The sequence below is a fragment of the Montipora capricornis genome, chromosome 3 (genome assembly GCF_036669925.1).
Source record: "Montipora capricornis isolate CH-2021 chromosome 3, ASM3666992v2, whole genome shotgun sequence".
Classification (NCBI taxonomy): Eukaryota; Metazoa; Cnidaria; class Anthozoa; order Scleractinia; family Acroporidae; genus Montipora; species Montipora capricornis.
The window spans coordinates 69,761,141-69,779,623 of record NC_090885.1 but is presented as its reverse complement, the minus strand read 5'-3'; the positions used below and the strand labels follow the sequence as shown (position 1 = coordinate 69,779,623).

Below are 18,483 nucleotides of genomic sequence, written 5' to 3'. Positions count from 1 at the left end.
AAACAACTGTTATGTCCTCAGTGCAGGGTCTATTTTCTGTAATGACAGACGTGCGTCATCAGCTTTCTGATGAGTATTGTTTCGTATTGCTTTGGTTGGGAAAATAATTTGTTTTAATGATCTCTATTGCCCGAAATGAGGTTTGCAATTTTGTCTTCCACAAGATTTTTCGCTGTTGCGAAGAGAAAGTGATGAACTTCCGGTCCTGTTTTGATTGAACCGACCTTTTTACAGTCCCATGCCCCAAGCACGGAAAGTATCTTTAGCACGTGATAACATTCATAAAAAATACGAAGGGAGAATAACACGCATATCAGGGAAAAGTTTCAATACGTCATAAATGATGCATCAAGGAACGGTTTCATTCACCCTTTTTTCCATCATAATATCCAAACCAGAAAAGATGTTCTCTTTCACTCTCCTGTTTCAATCAGGATCTAAATGACGAGCCTGCAGTATAAACATTGACAAAGCGACCTTTATAACATTGTAAACGTGAGAAGTTGTTAATGCACTATGACCAGGGCGTTGGACATTCCTACGAAGATTTTCTTTTGTCTTATTATCGGAATGGTAAAAAAAAAAAAAAAAAGGGAACTGAAAACTGTAAAAGATTTTGAATTTTTTAAATGAAAAGATGGATTTTGGTTTTTTTATGCTCTATCGGGGAAGTCTTATTTGCCGGGCGCATCTGGAAAGAAAGGAAGACAATTAGATGCACTGTAACGCTGCACCTAGAAGTTATTTTTAGAATCGCTGTCGCACTTTCTTTCTTACAGCATTTTAACCATAAAAAAGAAAGTCTATTCATTTTTGTAGCGCCTCGTTTAGTGAGAAATTATTTGCGATAAAAGGTCGTGGAATATTAAAGCCTTAAAGAAAACGATAGGTAAAAGAAAAATATATACAGTTAAATAAAAATATTTTTAAGTAAAAGAAAGGATCGATTGGAAGGTAAACTCCATCACAACTTTAGACATCCCTCAACTACCAATACACTTTGGCTTCCAATAATTCTCAGAAAGAGTGAAAATTTTAAATTAATATTATATAGACATTTTTTTCTGGAGTCCGTGAGCGGAAGAATTTTGGACTTATTATTCAATCGGAACTTTGCACCACGGACCCTTCGAGAGTTGTTGCTCATTCTCGTTGTGCCCACGTCATTATCCCATTGTATTGAATGTTATGTTTGATCTTTGTCTGAGTCCGCCCATTTCCTTAGAAGATCGTATGTTATGCGTTTGAAAAGCGCAGAATTAACAATTCTTGCCTCCTGTCTCGTAAAGTTGCTCAATCAACGATCCTGATAATCTAATGATCTTTGAATATGCAAGTTAGGGCCTTCCGCCGTTGCTTAAATCGTTGCGGTTTTTTTCATTTTGCCGAGTGTGTTACTTTTTTGCATAATTGATCCCGATTTAGAGTAAGATTAATTTACTCAATTCTCTCTTTCACCCAATCAACGCAAATATATCTAGACGAAAAACCGTGCACAGCCAAACAAAAAAATGTGAAATAATATGCTCAGTCGAGCTATACAGTTTCCTTTATGCGAGGATCAGTCAACCTAAGCGTTTGCACGCTTTGATGGAGTTGTCAAAGGAAAATTTGGTTCTTTGTTTGCGACTTGGCACTTTTGAAATGCAAAAGACGTTTTGCCTTTGTATTGATGTCTTTTTCCCAGCACCTCCCCCAGCTCGAAATTTTCATTGCTCTGTCTCACACCCATAACTTTGTCTGCCTAAGCAACAGGGCACGTGATTGGTTCATGGAAATGTAAGACGCTTTGCTATTGGCTAGCTTTTGACAATACCGTCAATTTATAAACTTGAAGCGTGCTAATAACGCGTGGTGCTCAACCAAGCTAAAGGTCATTGTTGGGCTTGGCCTTCTATTGCTCTGCAAAGGCGTTGTATCATAACCCAAGTTTGATCACTGAGCACACATTTCTTGATTTTAAAGCGTAAAGATGGCGACTGAAGTCGAATCACCCGCTTTAGAACCAGCCCCAGAAGAAGTGGAAACCAAACCAGAAGGAGAGGCTAAACCCGAGGAAAATCATGTCGAAGAGAAGCAAGATGAACAGACTGATCAAGCGACCGATGAAAACAAGGCAGCTGAACCCGACGCGAACGCAGTCAACGACAGCGCAAAACCAGAAGAGAATGGCACAAGTCAACCAAAAGTACTGATTTACCAACATCCACCTTGGAATAACATTCCATCGCCGCTTCCAGCTTGCATCAAGATTGAGACCTATTGCCGATTGATGAAGATTCCCTACGAAAACGTTTTCAAAGCAGGCACTGATCAAAAGTTACCTTACATCGAATACCAAGGCGAGACAAAGAAGCACAACCTTATAAGCTTCCTCAATTCCAAGTTTGAAGTTGACGCGGATGCTTCCCTTACCGACAAGGACAAAGCGCTTTCGCGAGCTTTCCAATGTATGGTTGAGGAAAACACGTTTTGGAGTTTGATGTACTATCGCTGGGTCGATAACTTTGCCGAAACCAAGAAGTATTTCAAGGGCTTAGATGTTGTTCGGAAGAATGTACGCCCAAAACTCGATCAAGGCAAATGCGTCAAGTGCTTAGAAGCCCATGAAATCGGCAAGAACAATAAAGACGACATTTATGCTATTGGTGTCCAAGATTTGAAAGCGATCTCCGCTTTTTTAGATGACAAAGAGTTCTTCCTGGGTTCTGAGCCGTCGACTATCGATTGCACGTTGTTTGGGTTGCTGTCATGCCTTCTGAACACGGCCGAAAACTCTCCACTGACAAAAGTTGTCACTGAAGATTTGAAAAATCTCGTAAACCTCTATGATCGCATGAAGCTTAACTACTGGTTGGATTGGAATGAGCTGTGTAGCGAGGAGCAAGTCGAGGAGACGCGACCAAAATCGAGATTAAGCGTTAAAAAGAAGAGGCGAACCAAGCCCACAGAGCCGGCTGCAGAAGAGAAAGGGGCTGAAGTTAGCGCTGAGAAAGAAGGTGAAGAGAAAAAAGAAGAGGAAAGTAAACCCGAAGAAGCTGCAGCTGCCGAAGGTGGGGAAAGTGCCCAGGCGACAACCGAAGAGCCAAAGGAACAGGCGGAGGCGGCAGAAGAAAAAAAAGACGAAGAAACTCCAGTCGTTAATGGTGATGCCAGCGAGGAGCCGGCGGCCGAACCAGCTCAGGAATAAACTGTAAGCTTTTCAAATTCGTTTTCTTTGAACAGTTTAAAGCAAACAAACGCTCCTATAACCTAGGTGAATACTACTTAATTACTTTGGATGTTCAATCTTCGAACATAAGCTCAAGATCCTTTATATTGTATTATTATTTTTCTTGCTTGTTTGCAAGATGTGCGACTATTGTCTTAGTTCGGAGGTCTGTGTAGTGTAAGCGCTGTTAAGTATAGTTAATTTTCAATGTAGCCTCTGTTGCGAGGGAATTAAGTGCGTGCTCGATTTTCCATGACTGATTGAACTTATTTTCGTAAAACTTCTCAACCATTATTCGCTATGTGTCCTGATTAATTTCTGACCATCGTAAATAATGAGAAATTTATTCATTTCGACCAGGAGTAGCCCCCACGGCGAAAGGAATTCGCTTGAAATCTCGAATTCGGTGAAATTTTTCGAAGGTGTGCCGCTTTCCGAATTTAGGTGGGGCAGCTCGACAGAGCGTTTTCGAATCAAGTAACAGGGATCGATCAGCTCTCGGTTACATTAGCACCAAAGACATTAATTTTTTATCATAATCTTTTGATTGTTAAAACTTAAATGTATTAGTGCGCGCGAAGTGTTGAGAGAAATGTGTTAGTGGAAGCCATTGCAGATCTCATTGAACAGTAGAGGTCGTGAGTGAGTGAGTACTAAGGAAGCGTAAAACACTAGGAATTTCTTAAAGTTAAATTCGCTTTCCATGTGCATTAGAATAAGAGTCGGGTAATGATGTCGACGAGCATGTAAATTCATTCAGTTTACTTAAGGAATGTGAATTATGGTTTATTCTGCCAAGTTTCATCCAGAAAAGCGCTGTCCTTAACATTTTACCGCGGTTTAGTAAATATTTACTATAGCGAGTCTTCAGCTTGTTCCAGGTTTATCATATCGGGGTAAAATACAAGTTAATTTCGTTCTCGAAGAAGAACTTGCTTGCTTTGCTTGCCGTCGGAAATCTCAATTGCTGAAGCGCCTCGGAATTATTTACCTTCCCGTTCTACTGCTATCATCTAAATTAGATTATAATGTCTTACATCTTAGTCCTTCTCGCTTTCATGATGCAGTGCCGTGGCAACTTTCAATTTTCCGAAAATAACTAACCATTTCTGCATTAAAATCTGCTTGTAAACATAGTATGTTTGAATTTACTGTGTATTTTGTTGTGTGAAGCATATAGATTTGCCAATCTTCTTGAACTAGTACGCTGAATTGTCGGGTCCAAGAAGGAAAACAACTAAGCTATATATTGCACCGATCCTAAAGTAGTACTTGCGAAAGGAGTGTAAATTATACAACCATATTCATCTATAATTTTAAGATGGCTTCAAAAGTTTATGGTATTTGGTTGTTGACAGTTTTGGCTGTTTCAGTGTCCTTCTCGCAGTTTTTTCTTTAGCTGATAGCATGCTTGCTTAAATTCTCCATTACCAGGCAACATTTTGACTGCCTTAAAAAAATGAGTCGTTCATATTCTTTTTCATCGTGGAATACTATGTGGGAAAAAAAAAACTTGTTCACCCTTGTATGGGTTATTTTTTGTTATTTTGTATTGTTGATCATTAGACCAAAGTCTTGAATAAATTCATTGCTGAAGTTAAATATTGTTACATACTTGGCATAAAATTGCTACCTTTCTGAGAGACCAGGCATGTTAAGGATAGTTCAAAGTACACAAATTAACAAAGATTATTGTTTAATGGTGATCTTTATATAGCTTTTTCTTAATCCTTTTGTTTGAAAGCTATTCAAGGGAGGAATTGTAGCAAGGTATTTCTCACTGATTGTGATGTAAATGATGTTGATGTAGTTGTATTAGATGTGGAGTGAAGGAATTGGAAAGTGATACGAGTATGTAGACAAAAGACTTTCGTGTAGAATGTATTGTTAAATTATACTTAAAAGAGAAACAAGATTAAAAACTGAGCAGTCAATGTTGGTTCTTGGATTTTATTCTGATCAATGTGCATTGAACTGACTGAAGTTGCTAAGAATACATGCCTGTGAAGATTTATACCCTTGCGTTCAGGCATACAAAAAGTTGCACTCATGTCGATGGAGCTTCCACAATCGGAGCTTATCCTGGTTTTTAAAGGGCCACTGACAACCAGTGTCCTTTGCACGCCTTTGTTGTTGTTATCATCCGGGCAATCCTCTGAACTCGTGGTTTTCAACATCATCCCGTGAAGAAGAACTTCTGCGAATTCGTTGTTCTATTTGTTTTTTAATCCAAATTCGTTCCATTAATCTTAAGGTTGAAGTAGTGAGCCAAATAACATGGCGCTTTTCCTTCCTCGGCGGACGATCTTTCTTTACAGTTTTCATTTCACTTTTAACACGAACACAACACCCAACTAACACCAAAAATACAATATTTAAACATTAAGGAAAGTATTAACAAAGTTTGAAGCTACTGGGCGTCCAAAACACGACGATGTGAGGCGATGGAATTTGACTTTTCAAGAAATACTAGTTTCTGTATTACAGAAAATGGCGCCGATAGCTTGCACGCCCGCAAAGACTTGTGGTTGTCGGTGGCCCTTTAAGTAGCATGAAGCAGCTGGGAGTGTTGCTATTCCCCTCTGGGTGACAGGTGAGTCCATCACAGAGTCAGTCACCCAATATCTTTGAAAGATGATCAAATACTGATCTTCGAAAAACCATGGCTGATCTCCCTTAGTAAAAATTATGATATCATGGCCAGAAAAAAAATAATGTTCAACGTCATTGTCTTTTTTTTGTCGTTTACTTTGATTATATATTTTTTTAGCATGGATTTATTTGGGCAAGAAACTGATTTTGAGGTGTTCCTTGTAGCAGTTAAATTTCCCTGCTCTGCAAATAAGAGTTGCAAGTCAGCATCCTTATTCAAGGCGTGAAATTACGACCAATAGACCTTATTCCAAAATGGCTGCCATTACACTATCTTCAGATTGAAAGAAAACTCAAGGTGAGAAACAAAATTATTTTGTCATTTCTTCATTTATTTCAGTAAAAAGAGCAGCAAAGTGGCAACTGCCAACCCTTTTATTTTGAAAGAGCGAAGATGAAGACAAGTCGCAAAATTCTCAACTTCTCCAGATATTTTAGTCACAAAGGAAAAAAAATTCAGTCGCACTGTATACACCTTATTCCAAAATGGCCGCTATTTAGATATTCTTTTGTTTTTATTCAAATTAGCCCTTGATGCCTCGTTCTTGAGATTAAAATTCAAAAGAATATTTTGCCTTGAATGAGGCATCAAGGTCTAATTTGAGTAAAAACAAAAGAATATCTAAATAGTGGCCATTTTGGAATAAGGTGTATATACAGTGCAACTGAATTTTTTTTCCTTTGCGACTAAAATATCTGGAGAAGTTGAGAATTTGCGACTTGTTTTCATCTTCGCTCTTTCGAAATAAAAGGGTTAGCAGTTGCCACTTTGTTCCTCTTTTTACTAAAATAAATGAAGAAATGGCAAAATAATTGTTTCTCACCTTGAGTTTTCTTTCAATCTGAAGATGGTGTAATTTTGCTGCGATTTTACATGCACAACTCCATTCCTTTGATGTCATTCGCCATTTTCAGCGGTTTCTTTCAAAATAAGTATTGTGGGCTCATATTTTGTTTTGCTACACTGCTGACAACAATCCAGCGCGATGATTTTGCGACTAAATTTTGCGAAATTGCGACTACATTATCATATTTTGTTGCAAAATTGCGACTGGAGTTTTCCGCTAATTTCAAGCCGTGTTATTACATTATGCATTGAGGCAAATGAGTCACTTTCAAAAGTACTGCAATACCCTTTGTTTGTCCTCCAAAATTTGCATTATTTTCTCTTGGGACCATTGAAAATCCAAGAGAAACTGGAAACTATGCCCATGCAAAATTTTGGAGGGCAAACAAGGAGTATTGTGGTGTTTTTCAGAGTAGCCTATTTACCTCAATGCACGATGTAATTAGCACACTCAGTTTAGCAGCCACGGTACATACTTTGATCATCTTCTGTGAGAATCAACCATTAAACTGTGGTCAAAAATGGAATATTTCTTGAAAAAGTCATTACTTGACTTGTGTTGTCTTCTTATGGTTGTGCTGGAGTTCAAACAGCCAATGAAAATGTCAGTGGTCAACCAATCTTTTTAACCATGTCAAGATATCTGGATTGAATTGCAAAAGTAGAGTAACCAATTCAATCAAATGGTTTCTCATCACTTCAGAACAAGGGCATGGCTTAAATGATTGATTAAAATAGAACATGACCTTGGTAACTTGAGTGTTTATTTATTTGTTACAAATATCATATTTCATGAGCAGACTACATCACAGATGCTTTGGGGTCTGTTAGTACAGGGTCAAGGGCATCTTCCTTGGCATTCCCTGTTCATAAACAACTGAAGGAAGCTACTGTGAAGGTCTGTGCCACTTGAAAAAGTTTGGTTATTTCTTTCTTAAATTACCACTCTTTTACAAACAGTTATGTCCTTAGTCCTTAGCTACCGAGCCTTTGAGTGAAAGTGAGGCTGGAGTTGACCTTGTTATGATACAGACCTCCCTGCATTTCTTATGTCAATGATGTTCTCATGCCAATATTACCGGTAGTTGGAATTTACATAAGAATAGTGGTGAGGTTCCTATCACAACAAGGTCAATTCTAGCCTAGCTTTCATTCATAGGCTGGGTAAATAAGCACAAGTGTAAAATGATCTATTGGATAACATCTTGGAGTGAGTGGAAGTTGGACAAATTTGGCAAAAGTTTGGCTTGCCTCTGATCCGGTGAGGGGTATGCGTCTTGCAAAGACTTGCATTGAAGAAGTGTTGATGTCACATGGAAGTTGACCCATCCCTCTCATGAGTTGCTTATGAACCAAACTTTCTCTTAAGGTCACAAAAAAATTTTTGATTTTGTGTGCAAAATTACTTAAGAAATGCTTTCTCTTAAAATAAAAACACTTCATGGGTTGCATTTTAATGCAAACAGGTTATTGAATGTGTCAATTGAATAAGAGGGAAAGCCACATCACTGTGCACTAAAATTGTAAATGCACAATAATTTTCCCTTCCTGCTGTTGTCCTTGTTGTTTTGGTGGTTAAATATGGCAGCATTAATTGTTTTAGGGTTAGTGGTTTTCAATTAATTTGACTGGATGGAAAATAAGCAACTTCACAATGATGTGACATATACCGTAAAATTCCGGTTATAAGCACTGGCTTATACAATTTCGTAAGGGGTTTTGAGTGGGCTTACAAATGGCAGGGCTTATAAGCGGAATAAAAAAGATGTTTCGAAATGAGCCACAGCAGTGTTGATGGAAATCCGGAAATTTACTAATTTTTAATTAAACTTTCAAGCCTCATTATAATTAGTGTTCCACAATCTTTCCTAATTTTGTGTTTAAAGTAGTACAGGGTTCTGCAAGAGTACTTAATATGAAGAAAATATGGAAAATTAGAGGGGGGCTAATATCGGGGGGGGGGGGGGGGGGAATGACTCCCAAACCTACAATCTCATCCCCTAAGCCCACTTTTCTTTTAGTCAGAACCAAGAACACAGACTGCCAATTTATGTGCAGTCACAGTGAAACTATTGGCAACCACTGTTTCTAGCTTCTGAGTCTCCATAGGTGAGTCGGAAGTCCATGATTCACAGACTTCCTGCTTTGCAACTGGCCAGAGTCCGTGTTCTTGGGTACTGACTGAAAGATAGGCAGGCTTTACGAGACAAGATTGCCAAACCCACTGCGCATGTTCCAACCTGAAGTTGGTTCTCCCAGTGGTACTTGTGCGTTAGTGTTGTGACCATTAGCCCTTTGAACAAAAGCATATACATACATACATACTTAATTGGTCGCTCCCCATAGGGGCTTTTCAGGGCCAATGAAACACAACAAAGCTACGGAACAGAACAACATCAACTGTTACGAATCCCGACTGGCCGGAGGCAAACCAGTTGGCTATTTACAAGTGCAGCTGGGAAGTTGAACCAGGGACTACCAGGATCAAATTCAACGAGTGGTCAGAGCGAAACTTGAACCTGGGATCTCCGGATCTCAAGGCAAGCGCCCTAACCACTGGGCCACACTACCTTGAGTCAGTGACCATTGTCTGTCCAATACAGATGGGCTGTGAGAAAAATGCTCCCATATTGTTTGAAAACTCAGAAATTAATGTGCCACACTTAGCAGTCTGAATTTTACTCTGACCAATAATGAATCCCCACTGCTTTACTGATGTAAATGGAACAGAAAACACTAAAATCTAAGATAAGGATTAAAAGTCACTTCAAGCCTGGGTGCAATTCATTGATCATGTCATTGAACAAACTGTAAAAACTAAGCGACATACTCTACGGTACTTTCATGTTTTAGCTCATCCTGAAAATCTGTGAAACCTGAGTATGAATTTAAAAAAAAATGAGAAGCCAAGATTATAGACCGAAGGAAACAGCTGAAATTATTGATGGTAACCACACAGTTATTGTGAGGGACTTGGGGGAAGGGGGTGCTATAGCCCCACACTTTTTTCTGGGATGTTGTTTTCTCCTAAACCTGCCCCCTCTCCCCCTCAGAGCTCTGTGGTTTATACCAAAGCCTATCTCCCCCCCCCCCCTTCCTTTCCTCCTGCACTTTTAAACATACTCTGTGGCCACTGTAACAAAGCACTGAGTTGGTTAAATTCCATAAGATGGTAATTCAGAACATCTTTTATGATGAGGAATTCTTTGAATGACATTATTATTGTCTGACTTTTGAAGCCAGTATTAACAACAAAGTGCAAGCATAATTTTTGACAAAGTTTCCTGTTTTTTTGTGATTTAAGCCACCAGCAAGGAGTTGCTTGCTAAATTTCGTAAAGGCTAAGCATTGAAACTGGTTTGCTTGAAAACACCATAACTTTCTTCTACTTGGTTCAGTTTATAACAAAAACTACATGGCCTATACCCTGCTAAACCAGTTTCAGTGATATTTTACACTCCGGTACATACTTTGTTTGTATTTCATTTTGTATTTTTGTAACTTCCAAGCTTCTCTTGCAAATTATATTATTGAATGTTTGATTTAGCTAAAGTTACAAAGGCAATTATGTCAACTTTCCTTGATTATCTGGGAGTCTCCCCCCCCCCCCCCCCCAACAGGGGGGACTCCCATATAAAAAGGAAAGGGGTGCTCGTCACAAATTTTGAAAAGAACTTTGTACCAAGATCCTGTCCTGGTGCCATGAAATTTTTTTCATCCCTTAGAAGTATCAAATTATGGGTTTTACTTGGATAACCTTAAAAAGCAGTTAATTGTCCTTTGTAGGCTCAAATCGCATTCCCAAGTTAAGACTGTTTCGACTTTTTCAAACTTGTTTCACTGTTTCTAAATGCATTTCTTATGCTATTATGTCATCATTAATGTATTTCCTTGAAACTTACTAGTTTCAATGGTGGTGGTCAATATTCTGGAAAGAATGGTTGATTTTATTTGGAAAGAAAATGCTTTTTAGTGGGTGGTTCGGTGGGTGGAGGGGTTGGTGGGAAAAAATCTCCAGGCCACAGTTGTTCAAAAGTTGGATAACTATCCACGGGATAAATTACAATCTGTTGGATAGCGCAATCGGTTTCTCTATGACTTATCCTCTGGATAGTGATTTATCTGGCAGATAGCGCTATCCATTGTTTGAACAACTGGACCCAAATTTTACATCTCCAGAGCTGTGTCTCACACTGTGGGTTAATCACGTTTAGGTTCTCTTCATTCTTCTTTTCAAATTGATGGCGATCAAGTGTGAAGTATTTGGTGCAGTCCTATACTTTCAACATTTTACATCGGATTTATCTGGAATGGAAATTTGTTTTACAATAATACTATACACTAGGACTCTTTAATTTGAAAAGAGGTGGAGGTAATTTAATAATAATGACAATGATACTAATTGTTTGTTTTCAAATATTTAATTCAATATAATTCACATTTACAAAATTGTCAAAAACAATTGTTAAAAAAAAAAAGATTTATACAAGCTATTAAAAAAAATTGCACATTTTCTTGTTTTTGTTTTCTTCTCTTTCCTTCCTTCTACCTTTAAAAAAATCTAATATTAAAAAATTTACTAATAATTGAGTAATTAAAGAAAAAAATACAACAATAATAATAATATTAATAATATTATTATTATTATTTAATAATAATAATAATAATAATGATAATCATAATAATAATAATAATCATAATAATAATAATAATAATATGAAAATGGCTGAAAAGCAAGGGTTGTGCAGGAGAGGGAAAGTGTTTTGAGTGAGGAGTTGCATGAAAACATTTTGGTGCTGCCTAGCTTGAATGTGCCATGGGGAAGTTTTCTGTTTGCATGTGGAAATATTAAATTTGGACTTCAGTCTTGATTATAAATGCTAATTGCATTCATCTGGTCCAAAATAACATTTCTTTCCCGAAGGAAGATCGGTTCCCTAATTCATGATTCCGAATTCTGTCCCACCCAGCAGCTCATGCGATCATCCTCGGTGAAAAAACACCTGTGAAACTCACGGATGACGTAGCACAAGGGGAAAAAGAGGGAAAAAAAACATCAAACAATAACCTGACCCTACCACGAGCCAACAAAAAACAGAAAAAGTTTCATAGGCTTTTTACACCAAGGTAAGCCCATGGCCACTGATCAGCTTTAATTTCCTTTAACCTAGGGAGCGTCCCCTGCTCCCAGAGGCCTTTTTTTCTTCTTCTTCTCCGGCGAAGTTTAGTCAGTCGTACGTCGTCGTTTTGCGGCTGAAAAGAGGAAGAAGAAAGAAAATCTCTGACAGTAGGGTGGGGAGTCGGGTGGGGTGCTTTGTATCTCCCTTTTCGCCCGCGATTGTACCAATGACAGCGGCTACCTCCAATTGACAGAAAGATCGCTTATGTATCCCTTATTATTGTGTGTTCCGAATTGCAAAGAAATTACGTTCCAATATGGCTGACTGCCGATCATCAAAGTTGTTGGTGAGACATTTACCTTCTAAGTTAAATGTCAACGATAAAATCGACTTGCTGAAACATTTTGGAGCTAAAGATGTCATTTGCATGGAAAGAAGAGGGAAAATGGTGCGTGTGTTGTTTGTTTAACTAATTTTGCGCATTTGCGTGGTGTTTAACACAGTCGCCCAGCGCATAGGCAATACAAGTTTGTTACAAACCATTTACGATAACCGAGTGACGGCTTATTCCATGCACATGTAACGTTCCTGATTGCAAAAACACTGCAAAAAAAATTTACCTTCCCTTATAAGGTATCGGGTGGATTGGATAATTCACATTTTAAGCAGTGTACCAAGAGTACGACGGTCCATCTCGGCCAGGGTACATTTCATTGATCCCTGGTCCACAGACAACCTGGATGAACCAGGTCCATGGACTTCTTAAATGGACCAGTGATCGACCACTGTTTTGTCCTTCCTCCAAAGTTCGAACCCTGCTGTTAATCGTCCAGAGACAAAATGATTATTTTCAGACTCTCCACACCATGTAAGCATTTGTCTGGATTGTCATCATACATGTATATATATAATGAAAAAATGAACAACGAGGATTTGCCGGAGCAAGCAAGACAGACGTTCTCCCCTGGGTTCCTTCAGAGAGTAATGTCGACAATGCATTAAATGTAGTCCCTAACGTTGTTTATTTCAACATCTTTATTAACTATGATTTGAATATAAGCCATGCATAGTGTACAAAGGTTAATAATAATAATGACTATATTAGGTGGTCAAGGTTCACTTACTAGGTGATGGTCAAACTTATGCTCCAGTGACAGTGGTTTAACAGAAAGAAAACCGGTTACTGCAAAAAAAAAATCCCTTGGCATGAATGGGAACCGTAGAGTCAGTGTTCAGCATTAGAATTATTTATTGACTTACAATCTTGACCTTTCATGTACAATAGCGAGATGCTGCTTTTGTTGAATTTCCCAGTCAAGCAGAAGCTGCTCAGGTTAGTTTGTCCATTGGTCATTTTAAAGTACATGTAACCTTTGTAATGTGTTATATTTCCATGCTATCACCATGAAAACTTTTTTCAGTTTCTGGCCTTTGAGCCCAAATAACTCTTAATTAATAGACTTTTGACCTTCTGAATTACTGTCAAAGTTCTGCAGTCTATTTATGTTTCAAATTGATTTCAAAGTTATTGTAATTTCTAAAAAGCACCTAGCAATATTAAAGTATTAGTCTGGGACATTTAGTACACACCTTTTTTTTTTTGGAATACTTATATTCATTTTTTCCATTAGTGGCATCTTGCAAATCACAAAATTACATTGAAAAAACTCTAACAAGGCCCAACAAGCCTGAAACAGCTGTCTGTGTTTGCTTTCTAGTTTGAGCGCTGATCATGCTAGGTTTGGCCGACCAAAGTTCAATTGTGATGTGTGAAATTAATACTTATCACTGTTTGTGTTGATGTAACGTAATCATTACTTGGCTTTGCAGTCTTTAGTGTTAAATGTTTAAAGAAACTCTTGTTAGTTTTCCTTCTTTTTTAAAATTAAAAAACAAAAACATTTGAATTTATCAGAGGATTTTGAGCTATGTTTGCCTGTTAGATTTGTTGGTAATAATTTAAGGTAAAATGATCATTATTCATACAGCTAATAGATAACAAGGAATCCAAATACCTGTTAAGTACCAACTGACGTAAAATTGATACGAGTCCTTTAAAATAATAATACAGGCCTTGTCCCAGTTGCATCAGATAGAGGTACTTGGAAGCAGATTAACAGTCGAGTATGCTAAACCTTATCATGAACACCTCGCGGCACGGCAGTGTAGCAGGTTAGTGATCTCTGTGTTTGCTACATGTAGTACTGGATCATCTCCGGACGATGTTTTTGTAAGTTCAAACATTTTGTATTTATTTACATGTAGCTGTTCATCGATACAAGACCCAAACACAAAAGGCAGAAGTCAACACTTTTAACTACTTTCTTTGTAGGAATACAATACAATACAATACAAACTTTATTGACACTCCCTAAAGAGGGATTTTCAGTGACAATGATCTAAAAATACAAAATTACTATAATAAAGACTTTCATAGAAAAATTCAGGAAGCTAAAATGTTAAAAAACATTCGCTAGAATTATAACTGGGCAGCAAATAATTTGGCTCTAAGATGACGCTTAGAATCATGAGAAGAGTTACAGAGTAAGGGAATTATCTAAACTGTTCCACAGACTTACAGTACGATAAAAAAATGTCCTTTGTGCAGATTTAGTTTTATATAAGGGTATGTGCAGAAGTTGGGAGCTTCTGGTTGTAAGTAGGCGTCATGGAGGTATACCTGAGATTTAATAGGTAGCCAGTGCAGTTCTCTCAGAAGCAGAGTAACATGGTCAAATTTTCTGGAACCACTGATAATCCGGGCTGCAAAATTCTGGACCGCTTGGAGCTTGAGAAGGTTAGTGTCCACTGCACTGGACCCGACGGAGGAACAATAAAACAACTTACTAAACACTAGAGTGTTAATTATTGTGATTAAGGTGGATCTGTCAAACACACGATTAATTTGAGCTAAACAAGAGGAAACTGTTTTAACAATATGCTCGTGAAAAGTAAGGCTTGGACAAAAAGTCACGCCTAGGACAACGTGCACCGGTATTTTAGTTCTTTTCCTAAGAGGGAGAGACGAATAACCAGGAGATTTTGTAAACTTTGTCGACTTCCATAAACAATAAGCTTAGTTTTATCAGGGTTCAAGAGTAGACGATTTTCGAAGCACCAGTTCTGAATAATTTTTATGTAGGAGGTCAACATTCAAATCAGCAAAAGCCTTAGCCCAGTCATGGACTGGGAAAGAAATGTAGAGTTTTGTGTCGTCAACGTAACTTTTGGTAAGACAGGACCGTAGGTAGATCATTTACATAAAATTAATACTAAACAAAATGGGTCGAAGAATGCTTACTTGGAATCATTAAAAATTGGAGTAATTTTCCAAACTGCCTATTTGTACATGATGTCAATGTCAACATTCTTAAAGTCCTACTATGACAAAAAAAATCATTCTTTTTTTTTCCTTTGGATTTCAAAATTGTGTTAACTAAACCGTAAGTAACCCAAGTCTATAAAGACACCTGTTTACTTTAACTGGGATTTTTCTATTTAATGGTCTGCCATTTACTAACTTTAAAATCTTGAGAGCCCTGGATTGTGGAGAAAATGACGTTGAAGACTCGCTAGTTTAAGAATGCAGTGTGTGTGGACACGGCTGAATTATTATGCAGGACAGGAATTCAGGCTTTCAGGCTTTTAAACTTGAGTTTTGCATACATAATAAGCAGCATTTACATGCTGAAACTTAAGCTAGTGAGTAAATGACGTCACTTTTCCCTAGATCCAACTCTCTGAGGTCCAATCAGTCAGTTTTGAATGCGAGTAATGGCAGATCTTGAAATCCAACACTTACCCTCAAAGTAAACAGCCTTTGGGTAAAAAGCAATACTCAAAATTTTGCCAGTCAGGTGTTAAGCAAACATACTTTCAAAATCTGAAGAAAATAAGAAGTGATTGTTTTATCTAGTAGCACAAAAATAATTTTAAAAAGTGGATTAATGTTTTATTGATTTAATTTTTTTGAATAATTATTATATTACATGTAATTAGATAAATTTTACGGAGATATTTTAAGATAAATACTTTTTTAAGTTAGTAGGTTTTTTGTGGGACCCTTCATAGGTTTAACCTCAGTCTGTGACCTCCTTTACAAATGCAGTGTTTGAACAAAGTAAATAATATTAAATTATATTTTATTGCTACATGCTAAAATAAACAGGAGAAATTTACTAGCATGCCGGTGCGCTATTAGTGAGTTATTGTAAAATCATTAAATGGAAGAAAATTATTTTGTAGAATTTCCCCTCAAACAGAATTTGATGATGATGATGTCAAAAACGGGAAGGAACCTAAAAAGCCAGATTCAGAACAGAGCAGCAAAGAAAAAGTGAAATCCAGTTTACAAGGATTGGCACCAGGCCTAGGGTATGAACAACTTTGCAGCTTCTTATTTGTAAACACTTATTTGATTTCACACTTAAAAGTTATAAGTATTGGAAGTAAAGGTCAGCACACAAGGGATTTAAAGTTATATTTTTATACATGATACAAATTGTTTAAATCTTACAGCTTGTGGGCTGTTTTTGTAGAAAAATTAACAATAATAAATAATTGTTGGAAAAAAAATATGGAAGGCGTACATTTCAACTGTGGAAATGAAACTGTTATTTTTGGACGAAAGGCCATCTGAGTTAATTAAATAACTTATTGGCTTACTACAGTTTTCTGAAGAAAAAGATCAAGATTTTGAAATCTGTGAAATTAAAGCAACAGGATATCTCTTCTGAAGTGCACTGCAATTGATGTTAAATTTTATTTTACCTAACAAAAGAAATGAAAATGAGGGGAAAATGCTAAATATAGTCACCAAGCTCCTGGAGGGGGGACTTGAAACTTGACATTTTAAGGGTCTTTGTCTCAAAACCTAGACGTACGACCAGGGTTAAAATTTTGGGAATTAGTAAAGAATATGAAGACGAAACTGTCAACATAAAAAAAAAAGATCTATCAGATAGTTTTTCAGTTATTAGCAAAATACATGAAAGTTACATGTTTTTGCCATTTTTGAAAAACCTGTTTGACAGATTTAACTATTTATTATCTACACACATATGATTATTAATTTTTTTCACGCTAAGGAAATCCTGAAAAAGGTGGAGTCGTATGGCTAGTTCTTGAGAAAAATGCCTTTGATATGTCTAGTTTCCAGTCCCCCCTACAGGAGCTTGGTCACTATAATTTTATTTAGCATTTTGGTTGAGTTTATTGATTGAGTTTTGTTCCTTAGAGTGTAAACGGGACAGAGTTTACAAAAGACAAGTAATTACTTTTTTTTCTGTTTTTCCTTCATAGATCAATCAAGAAATACATCTTTGTTGATATTTTGGTAATCTTTTGACTTCTTTTGATTTATGTTCAGAATCCACTACATCGCTAATCCAAGCTTGTCTTATATGTATCCTCCTGCAAATGCTACAATCCTGACTAACATAGCTCACACGCTGGCTTGTGTTCCAAGGTTCTACATTCAGGTAAGCAGGCGATGGAATGTAGCAGCAAATAATGTTAAAGTGCTATACTTCATATTACATTTATTTCATTCACTGAGTCCTTTCATGGGGACATTACTAAACAACGAAACAGTTTGCTGAAACAGTTTGCTGAAACGTTTGCTGGTTAGCATTCAATGTATGGTGGAGTCATACATGTACATGTACATGGTATTTTTTAATTAGTGGTTCGTTTCGCTCTTTCAGGGTTTCGGTGTTTCACTGTTTCTTGGTTTAGTAATGCCCCTTTCATGGTGACACAGGGCTCGAAATTAATGAAAAGATTTTAGTCGCAAAATTGTGGTGCAGCATTGTGTTGTCGGCAGTTTAGCAAAACAAAATATGAGCCTGCAATACTTGTTTGTAAAGAAACCGCTGAAAATGGCGAATGATTGAAGGAATGGGGTTGTGCACATAACATCTCAGCTAAATTACGCTACAATTACGCTATCTTCAGATTGAAAGAAAATTCTAAGCAAGAAACAAAATAATTTTCTCATTCTTTTATTTATTTTAGCAATGAAGTGGCAACTGCTAACCCTTTTGTTTCGAAAGAGCAAAGGTGAAAGCAAGTCGCAAATTTGCAACTTCTCCAGATATTTTGGGTGATGTAGCTAGCAGCTGCCGTAACGTATAATGTGATTGGCTTGCTACGCTAACCCAAAAACAAAAGACTGAACAATTGAAAAAAATGACAGACTTGAAAACAATAGAAGCTGCGCACAATACCAAACAATAGCATGCTACGAGAGCTGCTACACTACGGGATATTTAGTCCCAAAGGGAAAAAATGCAGTCGCAAATGCAACTGTATTGGGTGCAATTTCAAGCCATGTGACACACGAGCCCAACAACTTGACCTGTTCTCAACTAAATGGCTTTGTAGGTCAATTGGTAGAACATTGCCACCATAATGGGAGAAGTCATGGGTTTGGTTTCTGTTGAAGCCACTGGAATTTTCAGGTGTCCATACAAGACAATATTATTGCTTAAATTGTCCAGATCACAAGGATCACTTAGAACTCTCTTTCAAATAATTTAACCTGTCACAATGATTCTTATAGATCTTTCATTTTTTTTAAAACTAGAAGTTGCCATAAGCAACAAATCAAAGAAATGAAAGTACAGTAATTCTGAAATTGCAATTATAAATGA

General features: G+C 37.2%; 2 protein-coding genes across 3 annotated transcripts in view; both read left to right on the top strand.

Moving 5' to 3' along the window:
* LOC138041031 (RNA-binding region-containing protein 3-like) overlaps nt 1-18,483 on the top strand; it is a 33,178-nt gene that overhangs the window by 5,391 nt on the left and 9,304 nt on the right. The window contains exons 1-5 of one of the 2 annotated variants that reach the window (XM_068886801.1): nt 12,060-12,278; nt 13,116-13,163; nt 13,902-14,002; nt 16,076-16,204; nt 17,199-17,310. In XM_068886801.1, coding sequence (XP_068742902.1) covers nt 12,147-12,278; nt 13,116-13,163; nt 13,902-14,002; nt 16,076-16,204; nt 17,199-17,310 — 522 coding nt within the window. In that variant the 5' untranslated portion in view covers nt 12,060-12,146. Of the gene's footprint in view, nt 1-12,059; nt 12,279-13,115; nt 13,164-13,901; nt 14,003-16,075; nt 16,205-17,198; nt 17,311-18,483 lie in introns of those variants that run through there. The other variant, XM_068886802.1, reaches the window with a different exon arrangement.
* Nucleotides 655-5,146, top strand: LOC138041032 (failed axon connections-like). Its single transcript, XM_068886803.1, has one exon. It carries the CDS (start codon nt 1,973-1,975, stop codon nt 3,188-3,190), a length of 1,218 nt encoding a protein of 405 aa, XP_068742904.1. The 5' UTR covers nt 655-1,972; the 3' UTR covers nt 3,191-5,146.